We start from the raw sequence: 22,378 nt of genomic DNA on the forward strand, positions 1-22,378 counted from the left end.
TCCCCCCCCCCCCCCCAAAGAACGCTCTGCAGCTCAGCTTGCTGCTCAGTTGCCCTGGGGCTGCAGTGCCAAAGCGAAGTATAGTCCAGCCTCTGCCGTTGGCTTGTTCTGCTGGGTTGAAATAGTTAACTATTTATCTATTATGGTTTTTTTTAAATATTGTTAAGCCTAAGTCACTTTGGGTGCTTAGTGCAAGCAGAAAAGCGGGATACAAATATTTTAAATAAATAAATAATAGTCCAGAATTGCACTTACAACTTTTAAAATTATAATGTTTTAAAACAATATAGATGCTAGTCTATACTGTGTGTTGTTTAACATATTAATTTGTTTACTTGCATAAGATTCCTTAAGTAGACTTTTTCTCAGATAATGTTGATCCACCACTTGGTTGTTTTAGCTTTCTGTGTACGGCTTGTACTCTTTCGGGACAGTTTTTACATGTTATTATATGTTTCTTCATTCTTGTTGAGTTGTTAGCGTGCTCTTGCCCACAATTCTTACATCTGCCAACTTCCTTCCTTCAGTAGCTTGAACTTCACTATAATGATGCCACTCACTAGTATTTTTTTCTGATTAGGCATTATTATGACTACTTGAAACCAAAAGCACTAAAAAACTAACAGATTTTATGCAAACACTTCCAACTTCCCCAATTCAAGAAAAGGAAAGACATGAGTCACTGCTCTTGTGTGTTTTCTGAACTGAAAGTAAAACAAAAATTAATCACAGTTTTAGTTTTGGTTTTGCTTTCACTTGCAGTCTGAGATGAAATAAGAATTTTATCTTTGGTTTTGATTTCACCTGCACAGCCAATTAGGTGAATTCATAACTTGAGTTTTGGTTTGGATTATTATGTGACTGTATTTACCCTCCTGTTTACAAATCCAATAAAACATATATGTACTCCCTCACATACTTCCTAGGAATAATCGCCTGAAAAACATTAATTACAACTTTGAAACTGCCAAGCTTGCCTGATGTTGTATTGGCATCCATTCATTATTACTATTGAATTTTAAGAAACGGAAAATTTCCCACGGAAAAATATAGCACTGGAAAATTTTCCGCCTCATATCTCTGTACTGAATATTTTGGAGACCAGTCATCAATTTATGCTCTAATCTTGTTGGTTTTTATCATTTTCATTCTAACTTGCTCTGAGGTTACAAAAACAAATTTCTGGGTGCTTGTTCTCAACTAGAAACTAATATACTGTATTCTAAGAAATTATCAAAATATTTTTATGCAAATATTTTTTTCTCATCGTTATACTAGAAAAACTGGTTTTGTTCATGAAGAAACTCCATGGAGTGTCCAAATATATTTTGTAAATTTAATTTAATAGAAATGGCCTTGTGAACTAGCCTATCATTTGTAGTATCCATAACATGTAGTGCAGTTTGTTTTGTTTTTAATTTGATGTTACACACTTCAGAAATATCACATGTCATTTCATGGGAATAACCACAATTGCCAGTGGTCTTTCAAGTCCAGTTACTTTGACTTTGGTAGCTCCTCAGAACTTTAGTTGGAGTACTGGATGCCCAGTACTTCTGAAGATCAATTTCCCTGTTTAGTTTGGTTTGTATTAGAGTTCTTCTGTGAACTCCCAAAGGAAAGGGATGGACCCAGTCAACACTTGAGCTATAATGTACAAAGGAAGAAACCAGTGGTACAGTGGTAATTAGGCCATTCATGTGGTGAAGTGTCAGTTTTTCCTATTTGAACAGCCTTTCCCTTGCACTGAAGTATCCAGATTTTCACACTTGTATGAAGTATGCTTTTTCACACTTGAATTTTAAACATTTTTTGAAAGCAGGTTGTTTTGATTCTGTGATGTTCTTGTTAAGATATAGCATTTATTAAAATCAATTTTTTTTTCTTAAGGAGGAATTCAGAGAGCTGCGGGAACAACCAATTGATCCTCAAGCACAGCAAGAAATAATTAATAGCATTGAAGAAGTGTATTTTTCCAGTGATTCATTTGATATTGTTAAGTATGAATTGGAGGTAAGAAGTCTTAAGGCAAAAGGCAGTACTGTAACTAAACTGAATATCCAAGATCAGTTTTTGTTAATGTTTACATTTCCATCTTGTCTTCTATATTCTGCTTAAATGTAGAATTAAGATTTTGCCCTTGCTGCCCGTGAAGGTGTGGTTGTATAGAGCCTGGCCTAAAATCTAATGAGATACTTTTATTTCAGTAGACTTAGTGTCAGACCCATTGTGCTAATAGAAAGTTCTGAGACCAAATTATTTATGAAAGTGTCAAAATAATTGGAAACAAGAACTATAATATTTTTGACAGATAATCTCTATTTTGGTTTTTAATTTGCTTACTTGGACTAGGAATTCGAAGAGGGATTTAAGCTTCTAAACTCCTGTTGATTGCTTTATGTAAGACATTACCATTATGGTTTACTTTACCATCATTACTTTTAAAATGCCGATTAAACTGTGAAAACAAATACTCTTTCTTGAATGTTAATGCAATCTATGGATTGAAATTGCATATTGCTTTATCTACATTTCCTGTCTTCCTTTATTTTTGGTTGATTCAATTTGTTCTACATATAGAAGCTTCCTCCTGTCCTTAGTCTTCAGGAATTGGAAGAATACAGAGATAAATTAAAGCAACAACAAGCTGCTGTAAGTAAAATTTGTTTCTTCTCTTGAGAGCCTGCAACTGAATGTGCATAATTCTTTGTATATATAATTATAAGAATATATAGAGCTGGGCTGAAAAGAGTCTTGCATATTTAAATAATCAGGATTTTAATAAAAACAAATCAAAATTAATAGATTACAGTGGCTGTTTTGGCCACAGTCTTATGATGATATCAGAGTCTGGACACATGTAACACTATATGCTGGGTTAAATGCAGTTTTAACCTGAAACAGAGATGTACACACCTATTAAACCTGTACAAATTGCCTGGAATGGTTCAAAAGTCTATGAGGAAAATGAGGTACTCTTTAGAATCGGTTGACAGTGCTCTGGTTTAACAGTATGTGTGGACTGAACCAAATGTTCCATGCTGTGGGTCTGGTCAGTCCTCCAGCTATCCTGTATTATGTTGTTCCTCATCTTCCCCCTGCACCTGGCCACTGTGGTACACAGTCAGAATGTTGTTGTCCCTTTCATTTTTTTTGTTGTTGGCACGACCAACGGTGTCCTTACTCACCTACTTGATTACACCTTCTCCTCATGTCCCCCAGTCCCTGGGAATGCAGAAGTGTGGGTTGAAGTACTTCCCCCGTAACATCCCCAAGTCAGGCAAACACTGCAGACTTCAGTCAGTTGCAGGTTATTGACATTTGTCATGTCATGTTTAGGAGAGAAGGAAAAGCATAAAAGTGAAAGTGCCCCAAAGTCACCCACCCCCTAAAATCCCCAAAGTATCTCTACCCCCTCTCTGCAAGGCCACAGCATTTGCAGCCACAGCACTCGGAACTACACTACTTCACACACAGTTGTGAACTGTTTTCCAATTAGTGACATTTTTGGAGTGGTTCAGTTGTTACATGTCTGCATCTTCAGCTTTTTCTTTAGGACGCTGGTTCTCAACCTTTTTAGACTGAAGGTACCCCTTGTTATACTTGAAGCACCCCTCCATAATTTTTGTTAATTGAACAGCATCCCATTTCAAAAACTGATTTATTTGTTATGGGGCTTACCTCTTTGGAGAGGGGCCAGGCAGTATGGGTGGGGGAGTGGCCAGGCAGGGAGAGCCTGGGCCTACCCTTATTTGCTTATCTCCTTATACCTGGGCCTGAGCCTGCCAGCATCTTCTCACACCTTGCTTTTCTCCTCACACTTCCTTTGACAACCTTCAAAAGATTCCCCTGACACCCAGTTTGAATCACTGCTTTAGGAATATAAACTTTTTTCATTAGCCATATTCAGATTTACGAGTGTGCACAAATGTAAGAAATGTAGGTTGAACTGACCAATGTAAACTGCTTTAATCTCTGTTCTTCTGAGGAATTGATGGTGATTATAAAAAAAAATGAAATATAAATGTACAGTGTGAGAACTTTCTACTTGTTTTATACTTGCAGTTGGCAGTTTGCTTGGTAAAATTTGATATTCTTCAGTATGTATTCTGCTTAATGCTGGGTCACTGTTAACACTGAATAAAATAAATACAATATAAAATTTAACAATAACATTAGTGATCATATTAACAGTAGTGTTCATGATCAGCGGGGTGGGGGGGAAAGCAGCAGCAGCACCTTTTCACAGTTTCATGTAAGTCAGCATCTCAGAATTCTACATATCTCTCTTCTTTGTGTCTAGTCTTAAAATAATGCCTGAACAGGCATATCTTCAAAGATCTAATAAAGGATTAGATAGGTTTGTTCTATTAATAATTGTACAGCACTTCTGAAATATGTATTTTAAAAAGATATAAAAAGATGTTACTATCTACCTATTTCAAATTGTTGCAGATCCATTTTGGCCTATAAGCCTGTACCCGATATATGTTTACAATTGTAGATTAAAGGTATGTTAATCATTTGTAGAGGTGATGCTACTTTTTAGGTCTTTGTTACACATTATATTTTGAGATTCTCAAATGTTGATTGATATTAGTGATAGCTAGAGTTTAGAGCGGTCACATGTTCAGACCAAAAACCTTCTAGCTAGGGACAGACATTACACACAAACTGGTTTAAGTCATCAGAAACTGGCTTAAACCTGTAACAGAACATAAGTTCAGTGCACTTAACCAGTTTCAAAATGGCTGAAACTGTTTTAAGATAAATCTGGTTGAATGTAGTATCAGACTTAACTTATTTGGGCCAAACCAGTTTATGCAGTGTCTGTCCCAGACCCCTTCCTGGTTGAAGTTTAAACCAGAGTCTCCCAGCATCTCAGATGATTTGCAGCCCTGGGCTGGGCTCTCTGCTCCAGAAAACAGGCTGGCCCCTCCCTTCTGTTCCCTTGCCAGAGCTCTGGGGAAGACTGCAGGCATAGCAGGGTCTGCCTGGCTTTCCTTGCTGCTTGCTGCTCAAGTAGGGATTCCCCCCTCCCTCCCATCTCCCACAGCACGGACCACAGCCCCACTGACCCTACGCATGTGGTATGCTAGGTAATGCTGAGAAGTGTCTGTGTCTCTGATTTCACTGGGACAGGCAGAAAGTGCTGTGTCCACTTAGGGCATTTTGGAGCTAATCAGCAGGTCATCTGGTAATGTCCCTCTGTTCCTTCCTTGGAAGAAGCTGTTTAAGGAGAGCTTGAACTAGTGAGAGGGCTTTTGTTTTGTTGAAGGGCTGATATACACTGTGTTATCAGCCCCATGCTGGTTTGCAGCCCTGTCAGGTTTGCAGACAGTATGAAGAAGCAGGGAGAGGGAGATTGAAAAGCTCAAGATGGGCAGTCCTTGACTTTACAGTGTTTGAGTTATGACGAATGGCACTTGCGACGTTTATAAATTGGCACCGTATTTCGACTTTCCAATGTCAGTTTTGACTTTACAATGCTGGATCTGATGCGATGCCCACGCCAGTGAACATCACTGCACCGCCAGTCCACTGTGCAAAAAGTCCTTCAAAAAGTCCAGCAAAGTCACCTCAGAGAAGTCCTTCCAAATCAATATAATTGCTATTTACAATATAAATACATTAACGTTAGCTATATTACTCATGTATAATTGATTGAGTACAAAATTCTGGGTTATTTTTTGGTGAAAATAGGGTATCGGGCCTTGGTTCAGGAACCAATCCCCCATTTATAATATTGTTCCTATGGGAAAATTGGTTCTGAGTTATGGTGCTTCGACTTACAATTGATTCCTGAAAACCAAGTCTTATCGTAAATCCAAGGACTGACTATCATCAACCGATGCATGCACTGCACCCTCCCTCCCCTTTGCCTCAGAGTGCTAGCCCGGGTGGAGTCTGGCAACACTCCTACAGTGAGTGGGGAGAAGCCTGGGAAGATGCAGGACAGGGTGGGGGGTTACACTTCTCCCTAATCAGAGCATCCTGCTGGGGCCTGGCCACACCCCACCCCCAGCTCAGCAATGTGGAGGGAAAGGAGGGCTGCTTTAGCATCCCTGGGTTCTAGCCTGAGTCACTGCAGGCATGTGCCTGCATATCCTCAGTTCAGTGGGGATGTCCGTGTGGTTGCAAACCGGTTTAATTTAGGCAGGTTAGGCTAACCTGCAAAGATTGAATAAATTCAAGCTCAGGGTTTTTCAGAGTCTGTCCCCTAGCCTCTCTGCTGTCTCTGACCTGCACATTGTGAGTTGTTGCTAGAGGGCTGGTGAGCCATGACAGGCTTCTATCCCTGCTCTTGGTGGTGGTGGGTTGGAGAGATGGATTGGTTGGGGTGGGAGCATGAGGCTGGAAAGGAAAGAGTCTTAATGATAGGGACTGGGTAATGAAATGCCAGGTATAGTAGGAAAGGCAGCTGAGGGGCGAGTGGTGAAATGATGGAAGTCAGCCACTGAAGCCACTAAAGGATAAAGTAAAAATTAAAAAAATAAAGCAGTAAATTAAAGAAAGGCTTGTGTTTTAATAAATTGGGATTGAGACTGGGTAGCCCTGGCTCACAGGGACACTGCCCCTGCCCTGGAAGAAAAAGCCCTAGCTTGTGGGGACCCTGATCTGGCCCCCTACCTTGCTCCCCCCCAGCCCTTCCTCCCAGACCGGTCTGTGTCCCTGTGAGCTGCCCAGCCAACTCACAACTCTGGGGGTAGGAGGGGATTTGGCTTGGTGCCAGTATGCCCCCTCCAAAGTAAAGTTCAGGGGGTAGAAGTTTCTCCATACAGAACAGAAGGGTGGGAGAGGGTACACTGCATCCTGGGATGCTGGAGGACTGAAGCTTGAGTAGCTTATCTCTGGGGAGTAGCCACACATTTGTGGAACAGGAGCTGGGTAATGCAGATCAGAGAGAAACTGCCCTGCAGTAGTGTTACTTTAACCTGCCTAAAGAGCACTTAAAACTAGCTTATGTGTGTGGGCAATCCATGGGTTAAGAGCTCCCTGAGCCACCTAAAATTAACAGGTAAAAAGGCCCTTCAGCCTGAATTTGTTCAACACACACTACTGAATTGACTTTTTGTGTGATTTACAAATGATATCTTGATTACTTTTGACCAAGCGTTTCTCAATATTCTGTTTTTTGGGGGTTTTGTCCCATGCTTTTACACAATCAATCTTGGGCAAATTCTGTGTTAGATTACATGATGTAGTGGTTCTGTCAGGAGCAAGACCAAGAGATTAGTCTCATATTTGCAGATTCAGCACTTGCTTGTAATTTGTTCTGTAATAAGAAATGCATTACAGCACCCTCAGAGTCTCTTTACTGTGTACCATCTCAGTAATTGTATTAGTAATTATATTGGTACATATCCTTTATATCTGTATATTGGAGCTGGATCTTATCTGCACATCTGTTTGCTTTTAATTTTAGCTAATGAAAGATCATCAATAGTTGTGGTCTCAGTTGACACTGGAAGTGCAGTTTCAGCACGGTGGCTTTTGTAGCCAACTTTTTCATTGCTAGGAATTGTATTTCTGACTTACAAAGCCAAAGGATTTAAAAATAAGAAGTCCCAGCCTAGTTGTATGTTAGCTGCTATGGAAGCTGGAGCAATTTGAAAGCTAAAGAAACAACTTGATTTTCAGAGAACAATGGAAGATCAAAATAGTGAAGCAGTAGTAAGGGGATGGAACCCATCAAAACATTTAAGAGTTAGGATTGAGCCTGGTACTGTCTAAGTGTCTATGAATGGTGCTTGACAGGGTTACTAGAGGAGAAACATGCTGCATCTAGGGAGAAAGAATCACCAACACACCTACAGACTGGGAGGTGACTTTCTAAGCAGCACAGCAGCAGAGAGGGATTTTTGAGTCATAGCTGACTCCAAAATGAATGTGCGTCGTCAATGTGACGAAGTGAAAAGTAAAACCAAGCACACCCTTTCATGCATTAGAAGGTGCATCATGAGCAGGTCTAAGGAGGTGATACTTCCCCTTTATGTGGCATTGCATCCAGTTCAGGGCACTGTACTTCAAGAGGCATGTGGATAATCCTGAGAGGGTCCAGAGGAGGGTTACTCATATGGTTAAGGGCTTGCAGGTCAAGCCCTACGGGAGAGACTAGGGTACCTGGACCTCTTCAGCCTCCGCAAGAGAAACACCCTGGGGTGGAGAGCATCTGGACCTGCTGATTTGAACACGCCCAGCCCCTCCAGAAGCTCTCTAACCTGGTCCTCCCCAACCTGAGGTCTGGAGGCGTTCCCCTCAAGTCCGTCTTGCATCATGGTGGGGAAGTCCCGGTCCCTGCCCAAGAAAAGAGGTGAAGAAAGAGGTCTGCTTTCTCCTCTGGCGCAACAGCCAGATTGCCCAGAGGATCTTGCAGGGGCCCCACATTTCCCGGTGCTTTCTTCATCCTCCCTATATATTTGAGAAAGAACTTTTTGTTATCTTTGATTTTGGACACAAGTCCTAGCTCTATGTCCGCCTTAGCTTTCCTGACAGCCCCCCTACAGGCCCGAGCAGAGGAGGTATACTCCTCTTTGGAGATAGCACCCCCCTTCCACCGGGTGTACGCCGCCTTTTTGGCGATCAGGCATTCCCGGACGCCCTTGGTGAGCCAGGGGGGCTTTCGGGCACTCCTGCCCTTCTTGCTTTTTGTTGGGATGGTCTCCCCTTGGGTCCTGAGTATCGTCTCCTTAAGGAACAACCACTCATCTTGGGCACTGAGTTCCCCTGCCCTTGAGAACCCCAGCCTCTCTCCCACTAATCTCAACTCATTGAAGTTGGCCCTCTTGAAGTCTAGGGCTACTGCCTTGCTGCCGGCCCTTGACACCCTGCACTGGATGATAAACTCCAGCAGCCGCTATCACCCAGGTGGTTAAGGACCTGGAGGCCCCTTACTAGGTTGTCGCCTGTGGCCAGGACCAGGTCCAAAAAGGCATTTCCTCTGGTGCGACTGTGCACCTCCTGAATTAAGTGGAGGTCCTGTATCTTGGCCAGGAACCTCCTGGAATGGTCTGACCTGGCTGACTGTTCCTCCCAGCAGATGTCCGGGTAATTGAAGTCACCCATGACAACCACATCCCTTGCCTTAAGTGCCTCTGCAAGCTGGCCCAAAAATTGCCGGTCCAGCTCTTCCCCTTGGTTGGGGGGTCTGTAGTAGACCCCCACCGTTAAATCCCTCTCCCCACGGCCCCCTTGTGTCTTGACCCAGAGCACTTCAGCTTGCCCCTCCTCTGACCCCATTTTGCTGGCAGAGGATACGTATTGCTCCTTGACAGAGCGCCACACCCCTGCCTTTCCTTCCTTCCTTCCTTCTGTTTTTACTCAGGTGTAGTATTTAACTTGTAGAAGGCAAAGAGGTTAATTTGAACATACCTACTTATTCCCAGATATAAACATTTTCCTTCTTGCTTCTGTACAACGTGTGATTGCTATCCTAGAATGTTTATGCCCTTTCGTGTGCTCTAGCATATGTGTTAATAAGTGAGGATTACTGAAATGAACATTAAAGAACATTAAGATTTACTGGAAATCTTCAGATCTTGGTGTAGATATTTAATAGAACGATTGTCTGCTTCCCATTTACATCATTGATTTTTTTTTTCTTCTTTCAAGGTATCTAAAAAGGTTGCAGACTTGATTCTTGAAAAGCAGCCTGCATACGCTAAGGTAGGACAGTGAGCAGATGTGTATATGTTTAACTGTAACTACGTATGAATTATTAAACCACACCGGTAACATTACTGTAATTCAGCTTAATGTCCCCCCCCGGAATGTTTATGTAATTGTTGTATATAAGACTAGTGTCCCTTGTTTTCAATGACAGTGATTCATAATGTTGCCTGTAACAAGTGCATTTATGTACCTCACATCAGTATGATCACTTTGTCAACCTCGTTCAAAAGAATTTCTGTAACAAACTGCTTAAAAGTTGTGCAAAAGCAGTGGTCTTGTATTTTTACTTTTAAGTTTGCCAGACTAGAGTTCTGATAGACCATCAGAGAGAACATGTTTTAAAGACCCCATTAGACTGGGTACAGTACAGATGCAGTGCTAGGCATTATTATTTTCTGATCCTCTCAAGAGTCGTTGTGTGCTTTTATAATATGACTAATGATTACCAGAGGAAAGAGAACAGAATGTGAAATGGAATTTCTTTGGCTCGCACAAGTTTCTGAAGATAAATCAAACCATACGAGAGTTTTTTTCAAAGACTTTTTAGCTCCAGGAAATCTAACAAGGGCTCTTCAGTTACTAATCTAGGTCTAGCTGTGTGATGTGTTCACCACTATTAGGAATTAAATCATTATGCTAAGTATGTATCTAAGTCCAGACCACTAAGAACTGAGGACACTGTGATGAAGATGTACTAGAAGCTACTTTGATCACTTCTTTAATGCCTTTTTGCAAAAAATAGGAGGCTGCAGTTTGGTGGTACTTGCAGAAGGCTTGGGCCAGAACCCAACTGCTGTCTTTGTTTAAAGGTGAAGAAAGCTTTAACAGTTCTTATCTCATTATCCTCAGTCATTAATGAGTAATAAGTACTTAATAGTACCCCGGCACTTTCAGGACTTGTGTGATCAAAACTATAGAATCTTATAAATAGAATTATTATTATTTACGTACTTCCTTTGCATCTCACCCCAGTAAAAATGCTTGAGGTGCTATGAATCATAAAAACAATTATCTAAAGAGAAAACCAGTGTTTTTAATACTGTCTTCTATTTTGACAGTTCCTCCATCAGTTGGATCAGGGCAGCTGAGTCTATCATGGTTTCGGTAAATAAAAGAATTACACAACAAATAGACATTTAGCAGGGAAACTGGCAAAACAGTGAATCCTAGCCTAATATGCAATATAATTAGAACCCAATCAAAGTATATTTAAAACACCCGTGATTCTGAACAGTCCAACTGGATGAGGTTTTGCTGAAGTAATCACAGAGAACAAGAAAACTTTTCCCCCCCACTCTGCCACAGCATATGGATAATCAGTGTGTGCTTACAGTCTTGTGTGTTTTGCTTTGTCACTGGCACTTCAGGTTTTTTTCTTCCCCTGTTATCACTTTGACTGTGGATAGGCATTAATTTCTGCTGGTAAGAATTTAAGAAACATTCTCACAATTACAAAAATAGCCTGGGAGCAGGAGAGTACATGCATTTCAGCCTCCTGGCTGGCGAGCTACACAGGTGACCTGTCCAGCCTGGGGACACTACAAGGCTGCTCCCTGGGCCACCCATCTATCCTCTCGCTTCCTGGGAAGGGGCAGGCTGTCAATAAGTAGCCTCTTCTGGCTTTTAAATCACAGTGTTTCTGTCTAGACATGCTGCACGTGTTGATTTAAAGTGAAGGTGCAAAGAAACGGAGCCAGGAAACTCTAGGAAGAGCTTCCCCAGATCTGGTTCTCAGCCCCATGGGGGCAGAAAGCGCTGCCTGTTCTGCCCAGTGGGGAGGGCTTTCCTGGGGTTGGGAACTGGCCCTGTAGTCTTTGAAACTTGCACCAAACAGGGAGGGGAGTATGTAAGTTTTCATTCCTTCAAGAGAGCTGCTTTCTGTCAGTGGGAGAACATGTTTTTCCTAGCAGAAGTTGAATGAATGCGTATATACTAGTAGTTTCTAGCAGGCGAGTGGTAATTCTCCTCTAGATGTTTGAATGTGGCCGTTGCTAGTTGTAGGGTTACTGTGACTCTTTACCTGGCCTGAAAGGAGTGAGGTTCTGGAATGTAACCTGGTACTTTTCAGATAACACTCTGTCTTAGGATTCCCGGGAAGCATTGGTAGAATGGTTCAACGATTGAGTGGTATAATCCCTTGGAAGATATTAGGAGATGAAGTAGGTTCATTGGCCTCCTGGAATGAAAGATTTAAAATGGTTTCTTCATCTTCACAGGTGTTAAGATCTTTATCTGGAGGAGGAGGAAGGGTTCTGTCAGTAACAGATGTTAACTTTAAGATCTCGAGAGTGAAACATCTCCTCCTTCCCCGTAATTCTAACTGATACTAATTTATGTTCCTCTAATGCTTTATAGCAGTTGTACTCAATCTTTTGGCCCTATAGGCCAGATAAGTGGTGTGGGGTTGGGGACCAGCACCACCCTGCATGTTGGGATTGGCCCCTCCGCTGTGCCTTCCTGGCCTCCTACATTGGGGTTGGGCCCTGGTGCTTGGTGCTGTCCCCGCCCGACCCTGCATGCTGGGATTGGTGCCTAATCCAGCAGGCAAGGTCTGGAAGGTTGCTGTGGACCAGAAACTTGTTGGCACAGAAGTGGTGCCACTGACATGGTACTGCAGGCCAGATCTAGTCTGCTGGCCAGAGGTTAAACAAGGCACTGATTAAAATCAGGTTTATAGGGTGTGATTAAAACCCAGAGCATTCATTTTGACCATAAATAGAATGTTTGCCCATAAACACTTCACCTGTCCCTTTTGAATCAATGCAGACTTCGGTAGAATGTTTGTTTGCATCATATGTGTGGTTTTTTTTCCCCTGTGCGCAACACCAAATGTCTCCCCACCAAAATTTCCATCATGGGGAAAGTACTTTGTGGATTTTATCTGTTAATTTTTGTGTGTCTGTATTATGGAATGAACTATTGTACATGTATATAATATTAAATGTAGACATTAATTTTGTATTACTGCAGACTTTTACTGAGGCATAGTACTATTTATTGAGTTGTACCACAGTGCTTTATAATGGTTCCAAGGGGACCATTAAAAGTCTATCGTGCCACTCAGAATCTCTTTTAAAAACTCTCAGATATGTGCTTACCTGATCTGAGTCGATAATCCTTCTGTTTAAAATGTCAAAGATGTTAACTGCACGGGCTGTTTACTCTGGTTGGTCTCCATGGACTTTAAAATTGAGGGCTCTATTGTACAAACATCTCTGAGACTTGTGTGAGAGGCTGAGGACTTGCATTCCCACCGGTGCACTGAAACATATTTAACAATGTACTACATGCTCTTTTTTATAGCATATGTTTATGGGCAAATCCTATGTCTACTTACCTCAGTTTCCACAGAGTACCCTGGAAATGTGTTTTCACTATATAATTGGGGAGAAGTCATTAAGGAGAAGCTTTGGACTGTGGAGCCCTGTTCCACAGGGAGTTCACATATAGTGGGGCAATAAATTTACCCCTGTGCAGATTCTCCACTTTTTTTTTCTCTTTCTTTTGGAAGGAGAAGCACTGATGCTTTAAGATGACTAGTGTGTCCAGTAGGTTGACATAGTTCCACAGCAACACTTCGTTTCTGGTTGGGAGAAGAGAGGAATTTGTCCCTTATGAATGTCCCCATCCATTTAGCCTGCATCATGGACTTCAGATTTTGCTGTTGTGGACTCTTGGACTACCCTCTATCAAAATACCTAGTCTAGACATTCTGGCTATGTCTAAAGAAGTCTCTCAGAATTCATAGAGCCAGCAAGATTACAGCTGAGTGCTGCCTGCTCTTAGATATATTATTGGATGCATTTCCTCATGAAAAAGGAAGGTACTGGTCCCTTGAAAATGGCTCAGCTATTCAGAGTATTATATAAAGAGAAGATTTGTAGGTGCTGTATGGTACAAATCCACCTTTCTGTTCAGTTTCTTAAGGCATTGCTCAACCAGTCTTTCTGAGTTTTTTCTAAATGAAAAATCTTGGTAAGATGAAGGGAAAGATTTCCTGTCAATGTAATAAGGCAGTTCCATTGGACTGATAAAGACCTTTGGGATACTTTTGATCAAAGGATGGTTTTAAAATGACTTAAAATTTTAACTAAATTAACTAGTTAGGTAAGAGTAGGTTTTCAGATTGCATCACATTTTTTATGTTGCGTGTTTTCTGAAGCAAAGGATGTGTTCCTGTTTGAAAGGTGCCTAGTACATTCTTGAAATGCAATTCAGTAGAAATAACAATAATATTATACCCATTTTATATCTTTTTATATGCAGAATGTATAAACCTTTTAACTTAGCCTTTGTTGCTAAAAAAAGAGAAACTAACAACGTATTAAAAAATCTCATTATTTTAAGAGAATATGCTAAGAATTTCATAAAAACAAGGTAAAGCTGTAGTTTCTGCCCTGAAGACTTACAGACTAAGTTCAACAAGACACCTTTAAAGGTCATTACAAAGTGAGATTTATTGAGTTCTTAGTGTGTACATGAACGCTTTAAAACAAGGAAAAAAACCCTGTTTTTTCTGCTTTGCTGTTCTCTGGCAATGTAATACAAATTTAAATTTATGCTAATGTGCCTGAAATTTTGGTCATAGTGTTGATGTGAATTTCATTAATGTTGATACATCCATGAAATAAGTAGCACAAGAATATGTACACACATCCATGTTTATTTTTGTTGAGTTTCTCCTTTTGATAAAAATGCGTTCCAAGCACTTCTCTTTAGGATATGTTAATTTGTTTTAATTTCACAGGCAACTCTAAAGGTTTCTTATTTCCCTTTGAAGAAACTGACATCCTGTTATATATGAATTATTCATGTTTATTAGTGTCTTTAAATAAAGTTTAAACTTGTTTCAGAAATGAAGTGATAGATACTAGTTTCATGGAAGTTAATTGAAGGATTGTAAGAGAGGATCTGCTTTGTTTTGTAACTGCTTGATTCCTGAATGACTATATGAATATATTCCTTCTCTGTAGGAACTTGAACGTGTTACATCTTTACAGACTGGCCTTCAGTTAGCTGCTGTCATTTGCACAAATGGAAGAAGGTATGCTGCGAATTTGGTGGGATACTTATCTTTTGTTCTCACAAAAAATGAAAAGCTTCATGTGTCCTAACATGAACCAATGGTTACTCTCCGATACAATTGATACTATTTTCTATTAATGTGCTGTAGATATTAACAGTTATCACTTTCTGTATTTTAATGCATGATGAGAATTGACAGTTTTTGTGTTCTAGTGCATTCTTTTTGTTCCTAGATCAGTGAGTTATTCCAAGATCTAGAAAAAAGGATGAGAGCAATTGTTGGATTTCAGTAGTGGCGCACCACTATATTTTGGTCTCACATGCATGGAGACCTCCCAGTTTGAATTTTCTATAAGGTAATGGTTATGTGGCATGTTATCCAAGACCTGTTTTCTCTTTTAACTTATCCAGGCACCTGAACACTGCAAAGGAAGGCTTTACACAAGCTAGCTTGGGGCTTCTTGCAAATCAAAGAAAACGGCAATTGCTTATTGGACTACTAAAATCTCTGAGAACAATAAAAACACTGGTATGAATGATACTTTTTTGTTTGTTTTTTAATGATAGCACATTTCCTTTTTTAATATAGCTTTCTTATGGCTGTCTTTTCTGTTAATTTTTAGCAAAGAACTGATGTACGTTTAAGTGAAATGTTGGAGGTAAGTTTACTTCAAACTATTAAATTTCATAATAATGGTAGCTGGGGGCCAGTTTTGTCAGCCCTCATGTTTCTTCAAATTGTGTCTCTTTCTTGTAAATGTGTGAGCTCTAGGAAAAAAAGATTTCCCAGACTCTCTCTCTATAGAAGTGTTTGATGCATTAACCTAAAGACTACTTAGGGTCTGATTCTCCATTCAGTCAGAACTACATATGTTTGAGGCTGTACTTAAGGTGTGGACAGATGTACATTTTAGCTGTTTTTAAAGGGGAGGGAGAACTGATGCCTGTGAGCATGCAGTGGATGTTATAATCTAGATCAGGGCGTCAACTCATCTCGTCCTGTAGGCTGGATAGTTTGGGGGATGAGGGAGGGTGCTCAGGTCCATGGATGGCTCTTTTCCCTCCCCTCTCCTCCCCTCCCCTTCCCATCCTCTGTATCTGAATCCAGCTGCTGTGGCACCCACTCTGGCTGGACTGAGAGACTAGCTGCATGTGGCATTTGCTCCAGCTGGTCTGGGGTGGAGAATTCTGTCCCCCAACCCACTTCCCAGATCCAGGGCTGATGGTGCCTGGTTTGGCTAGTCTGGGACTGCTTTGCGTATGGTGCCTGCTCCAGGTTGCATGCTGCATGTGGCACCCACTCCAGATTGGTTGATGAGAGCTAGGTAGCTGGACAGTTTTTATGAAGACCCTTCTACATGTGTGAGTAAAGGCACAATGGGATCTAATGCATGAACCATACAATCTCACCTCCTGCCATGCCACACATGCATTAATTAATGGTGTGATAGGAAGCAATTACAAAGTTTATTACATATTTTGTGGAGTAACTTTCTGGCTTCCTCTTTTTATCACACCATTCATTTGATGGAATGTGTGGCTGGGTGACCACATATGGAGTGATTAACTGATTAATCATGCCTTAAGTGTAACATGTAGATGGGGCTTATTGGTAAAGGAAGATATTCCCATTAGTACTGTATTTTCTTGCATGCAACAGACCCTGAAATAAGATGCACATCTTGTTTTTGAAAGGCAGAATGAATTAAGAAAGATTTTTCCTTGTTATATGTAACTGAATAGCAGCAGCTAGGGAGCTCCAGATTAGTCCATACTGGACTCCACTCCTCCCTCTATGCCACTGCTGGAGGGAAGAGAAGGAAAGGAAGCAGCAGCATGTCCCTGCTTCTATTCTGGGTGGAAGACATGCACCACAATTTTAAAAAGCTAATTTTTGGGGGAAAGGTATGTGTGGTATGCAGATAAATATGGCAATAGTATTAATCACATCATTTTATAGTCCATTACACTTAGTGTTCCAAATGCAGAGGAGGGGACATTTAACAGGTTCTAAAATTTATAAGTCAATCTACTTTATTTGTTCAAAGGCCGGAAGGAAGGAGTAGATTGTATGACCTTCCTCCAGACTGAGGTCTAAAGTTCATCTATTGTGTGATATAGGCTCCTTCTAAGAATGTGTAGAGGGTATTTCTAAATGGGTAATAAAATAGTTTTATTAAGCTGTTTATCATAACTTTTTAAAGAAGATTATAATGTTGAGACTGAAGTATTCTTGTTTCATTTTATGGCTTGCTTGAGTATACCTAAGAATGTAGTTTCTAAAAGAGTTTACAAAAATAAATTGTTTTTATCTTGATCGTGAATATTAATACTTGAAATAAGCTATACTTTGTCGTCTTGCATTTTCCAGTTTCATATGGTGCCTTTTGAATTTCAAAGAACGATGTTGTTGAAGTTCCCTGAAGTTCTCTTGTGATAAATTAAGCATTCTTGTATGTAATGTACTTACCAGAAATATCTTTAGCATTTTTTCCCAGTACAATTCCATTTAGTTAGTGTAAAAAAATTGTTAATACATGCTTCAAAATGTACATTAACCATTTGTTGTATTATTTCCCTTTTAGGAGGAGGATTATCCAGGAGCTATCCAACTATGCTTGGAATGTCAGAAAGCAGCCAGCACTTTCAAACACTACAGTTGTATAAGGTCAGGGGGCATTGTCTTTTAGAAGAAGGTTCCAAATTTAGGTCTTATGTAATATCTTGAGGAAATATATGTTGGGAAACGTTCTAGAGATAGATATCTATCTATATCACTGATACCAGCAGGATATGTTAATTGAAGTGCTGCTTGTAGTAACTGTGGTATAACTCTTCCAACTGCACTAAATCTTACTGCATTTATATTTAAATGGCAAAACTTGGGATAAGATTTACTACTGTATGCTAGTATGATATTACACAAGCCAACACTTATTAAAGCAGGAGTTTTGGTGTGAAGGAGGCTTTAATATCGGGATTTTTTCTTAATAGTGAATTGAATTCTAAACTGCAAGACACTTTGGAGCAAATAGAGGTAAGCCATTTGATATTTAATTTTTTTTATAGTAAGTCAGTTTTCTTCACATTTTTACTTGACTTTCTCATTCACTACTTTAATGTTAGCAATTCTTGCATCTAAGAGTAATGGATTTAAACTGCTGTATTAAATGGTTTTCAGTGCAAGAGAGAAGTAGCTAGCTGTGTTAGCCTAAAGTCAGCAGAAAGCAGAGTAGATTTTCAGCTTATAAACTGAATCAGGGACTGGGCCTTTTAATGGACCCAGATGCCAGTTGTTCCCGTTCATTTATGCAGACTATATCATCACTCCGCTGAGTAACATAGATGTAAATTTCAGTCTCCTGCAACGACTCTACCAATGTCACGTATACCATCACCTGTTTACAGTGACCCTTGTGTGTAAGAATGAATGACATACTCAGCTCCAGAAAGACATTAAGGCCTCTGGCAGAACACTTTTAACCTCCATGGGATACCATTGCTGACCTCAGGGTTACTGTTCTAAGGCATCAAAAATTAAAAAACCAACTTGAATGGGAAATTGGAGCAAGAACTCATTTACAGACTGGACTGTGTTCAGCATGGGCTTAACAGGGACATGCATTCTTATCCCATTTACAGGATTAACGTTTGTTCCTATGGGTTTATTGCTTGCTTGTTTGCCTTTCCCAGCACTGCTTCCTTTCTCCCTTCTTGCTTTTTGTATTCAAATCACTTTCTACTTATATAGTGCTGTACACATGTCTTATCACAACATCTAATGAAGTAAGCTTGATCTCATGGAAGCTTATTCTTATTCAGTCCTAGTCTTATGGAATTATGTGAACAGAATGCAAAAGCAGTAACATATAGGCAGTGTGCTTGTGTATGTGGGCCTATATCTAATAAAATACCATTAAAATAATGGAAATATATTCAGATGCAGAGACAGCCTTCTAAGATGATTAGGGTAATGTAGAGCCTATTTTATGAGGGGAGACTAGTAGCTGCTTTGAGTCTTTTGGATAGGGTGGGATATAAATCAAATGCATACATATAGTAAATAAATAAATAGCGTGTTGGCTTAGTTAACTTGGCAAACAAAGGTGAGAGCATAAATGGTTGCTTTCCATAAATAAATAATGGAGTTAAACACCAGGGAAAGAAAACATGAGTCAAGCTAAAGAAAAATATTGCCCCAGAGTAAATGAGTATAGTACTGACCATGAACAAATGTAGGCTGAAATTAATAAAAGGTGCCTAAGCAGTAGAGCAGTGAGTTTCTGGAACAGCCTTGAGCAAGAGTAATGGAGCAAAAGTCTTATTTTTAGAATGAAGCTGTGCATCATTATGAAGGAGATTATAAGATGTAGTATTATCTGTGATACTAGGGGCTGGACTTTGTAACCTGCTATATTTCTGTGCTTTTCAGAAAGTCAGACTTGTGTGCACGTTGCAAAGTTGTATAAATTAACTACTTATACAATCAGTATTTTTTTTTTTTTTAAAGATTCCCTTGTGGTTCCTTTATTTTTTAATACAATCTCTACAAACCTTTCTTTTCTTTCTCTACTGATTGTATTTCCCTCCTGGCCCCATGATCTCACTCAGTATTTAAGTGATTCAAAAGAATATAATGGATTAGTATTGCATTTATTTTTTTCTCATTTTTTTTTTTACATGACTTAGGCATTAAACATCCTTTTGTGGTATTGATTTTTATTTATTTTCTTTTTTATTCAAACTACTTTCTTTGACTAGCTGTTTTGTTCTTATGCCTGCTTCAACAAGATTCTTAGGAGCAAATTGATTTCCATCATATCTTGTAACAACATTTGAGTTCATTTCTTCAAAGGTGGACATGTAATTCTAAAATAAATCCTGCTTTGTACCAAATTCTGCTAAAACATGGTGTGTGTAAACACTGACCATTTGCATTTAGCTCAAAAGTAATATTGAATGTATTGATTTCCACTTCCTTTCTTGGGACATATTTATGTAAAACCTGTACTACTTTTCATATAGTAGGTAATCTTCCACATGTTGGAATTGGCTTAAGTCTTGCACATTGCAGAAGTTCATAGGAACATCCTGGGCTTTGTGGAGTGTACATATATTTACATTTTTATAATATAAACTCTCTTGTTCATCTGCTTAATGTTTTAGAAGTGGCTTTGAGTACATCTTCTTCCCCCCCAATACATTTGTTTGCCTTCTACTCCAAAACAAATACCAAAATGCCTTTGTCTGAATGTATCCATTGTTACAAGTCATATCTGATATTTTTCTGTAATCTTTCCTTATAGTAATCTTAATTTTCTTCAGTTAATTTAATGTGTGTATGGGATAGAAAGAAAGACTGGCTATGCATGGCAAACTTACGTTTATTGCCTATTTTTTCATACTCTTTAAATCTATACAGATTAGCTGGGAGATGCAGAATCAATTGCAACTGAAAATTACTTTTTATTTTTTTTTAAATTATTGATAGTTTAATTTAACATCTTTTACCATGCTTCCTAGCAAAAACATTCTTAGGTAACATATTCTCTTTCTTCAGCTAAAGAAAATATTTAAGCTTTTAGAATGAGTATCCAGGCTTGCATGAATAAAATCTATTGATATTTTGGATATAATTAAATACATGTTGGTTTACTCCATTAAATTAAACTGTCTGAATAAGTCAAATTTAATTTTGTGATGTTTCCAGATATAGTAGAGCAAGAACCTCAGGTAGTGTCAGTTGGTATGGGATCAGTCGCTAGTGAGGGCAGGGAGACAGCGATTTTAAATCCTGCTTGCTCTCTATATTATTGGCTAATATTTTTCTTGCATTGACTTTATATGGACACTGGAAAATTATGTAATTTAAAATATGGTGTGCCTGACTCTGTCACAAAACTGGGTGTAAAGAATATTACTAAAGTTTTATAACCAAGTGCTCTAAATTGGGAAATTCTTTGCAAACTTCAATTTGGCCCTATTGTGCATATACACAACGGAACAGTCTTTTCTTATTTGATCCCATACTGTCTGTTCCACAGGACACCAAACTTATTTATTGCACAGGATGAAGGGTGATTGCTAATGAGCACCTATTCAGTACTTTGTCCGAACTTTGCCTTGAAGAGAGGAATTAATGATTTTCTGGGGGGCTTTTCTGTGATACTGATTACTGTAGCGTCAAAAACTTTCACAGACAATGAATATGTTTTTATACAACAACCTTAATGTCATGGGGTACTAATTTACAAATGAGGAATGGAGTTTTAGAGATTAAGATAAAAAGTATCTAGTTTTAGTCCCAAATCTGAGAACCAGATTATGAGTTTGGAACGATCTGGGCAGAGTAAGGTTTTTTCCCCCTCTATAGGAGCCTGGGGATGGGTAATCTCCTCTTTATACATATGGGCCAGGTACAGACATTATGCTTTTTCCTGTATAAGTGATTGGAAACTAGTCTATACCCATAATAGACTAGAAGTTCAGCACACACGGATGGGATTCTGCCATCTAAGAAGCAGTCTAAAATTTTAAACCAGTCTAAGATTTGCCTCCCTCTACCAAAGGGTGAATGTGTTTCCTGTTCATTACCAGTCTAAATGATGCCACTTATAGAAAACTGCATACCTGAAACTGATTCTTCCTCAGGCGTTTTGAATATCTCCTGCCCACCCTGAACACAGTCCTGGCCCAGCCTCCCCACCGGGAAGAGGCTGGTGCAGCTCTTGGACCCAAGCCAGCAGCAGGCAGCCTGTCTTTGCCTCATGCACAAATCTGGCAGGGCATATACCCCCATGTCTACCCTGGGGGTGGGCACAGTGGCAGGGAGCCATTCTTCCTCCCTGTGCTCCCTGGACGAGCTGCCTGTGGTCGTGGTCGCATTTACTGCCATGGCTGGGCAGTGCCTGCCCCTTCCCCTCTACCTCTGTCGCTGTGGATGCCTTGATCTGCCCCCAACATCCCTTCTCTCCCCCACATCCCCTCTCCTCCACAGACTTACCAGCTGGACAGTGCTCCCCAACCTGCCGGGCATCTGTGCGCATGCATGCGACATTTATCGGTGACATTATTGGCTATACTGGCCGAAAAAAGCTGCTTGCTGATAATGCTTTTGTTTTATTGGTACCAATCTGATATGGACCAATATATCCGTGTACCTCTAAGTCTTTATATTGAATGTTTAACTGTATTGCTTTATTCTTGTAGGAACAATTAGATGTGGCTCTGTCCAAAATATGCAAGAACTTTGATATCAGTCATTATACCAAGGTGCAGCAAGCTTATAGATTACTTGGAAAGACGCAGGTTAGTATTTACATTCTTTATTAGTAGTGCAGAATGTGGCTGCCACAATGTGAATCTTTGAGGACTAAGATGGAAACATATTTTTTCTGACAGCAGTGTATTTTGCTGAATGATAGGTTTTTACACGTATTTTATGTTACTCGTGTATTAATTTTATTTTGGTCATTTAATATTGCAAAACTTCATTTTTTGGTCAATATCTCCATACTCAAGGGTATGCCTACTGTCCAAGGGTGTGTCTACGGTACAGTGGCTTGCATGGATATGAGTGTATATTGGCTGGCTCAGAGGTGTACTGAGTTACTCATACCCTAAATCTGTTACAGGGAAATAATATTTAGGGAACATCTGTGTTCATGTTCAAATTGTGCGT

General features: G+C 39.8%; 1 protein-coding gene across 2 annotated transcripts in view; it reads left to right on the plus strand.

The window, feature by feature from the left end:
- VPS50 (VPS50, EARP/GARPII complex subunit) overlaps window positions 1-22,378 on the plus strand; it is a 164,079-nt gene that overhangs the window by 21,533 nt on the left and 120,168 nt on the right. For both annotated transcript variants that reach the window (XM_019508428.1, XM_019508429.1), the window contains exons 3-11: window positions 1,891-2,013; window positions 2,581-2,652; window positions 9,613-9,666; window positions 14,646-14,716; window positions 15,109-15,226; window positions 15,321-15,356; window positions 17,283-17,365; window positions 17,692-17,734; window positions 21,907-22,005. In XM_019508428.1, the coding sequence (XP_019363973.1) occupies window positions 1,891-2,013; window positions 2,581-2,652; window positions 9,613-9,666; window positions 14,646-14,716; window positions 15,109-15,226; window positions 15,321-15,356; window positions 17,283-17,365; window positions 17,692-17,734; window positions 21,907-22,005 (699 nt within the window). The remainder of the gene's footprint in view (window positions 1-1,890; window positions 2,014-2,580; window positions 2,653-9,612; window positions 9,667-14,645; window positions 14,717-15,108; window positions 15,227-15,320; window positions 15,357-17,282; window positions 17,366-17,691; window positions 17,735-21,906; window positions 22,006-22,378) is intronic.

Source organism: Gavialis gangeticus, unplaced genomic scaffold, assembly GCF_001723915.1.
Source record: "Gavialis gangeticus isolate Ggan-Ray unplaced genomic scaffold, GavGan_comp1, whole genome shotgun sequence".
Classification (NCBI taxonomy): Eukaryota; Metazoa; Chordata; order Crocodylia; family Gavialidae; genus Gavialis; species Gavialis gangeticus.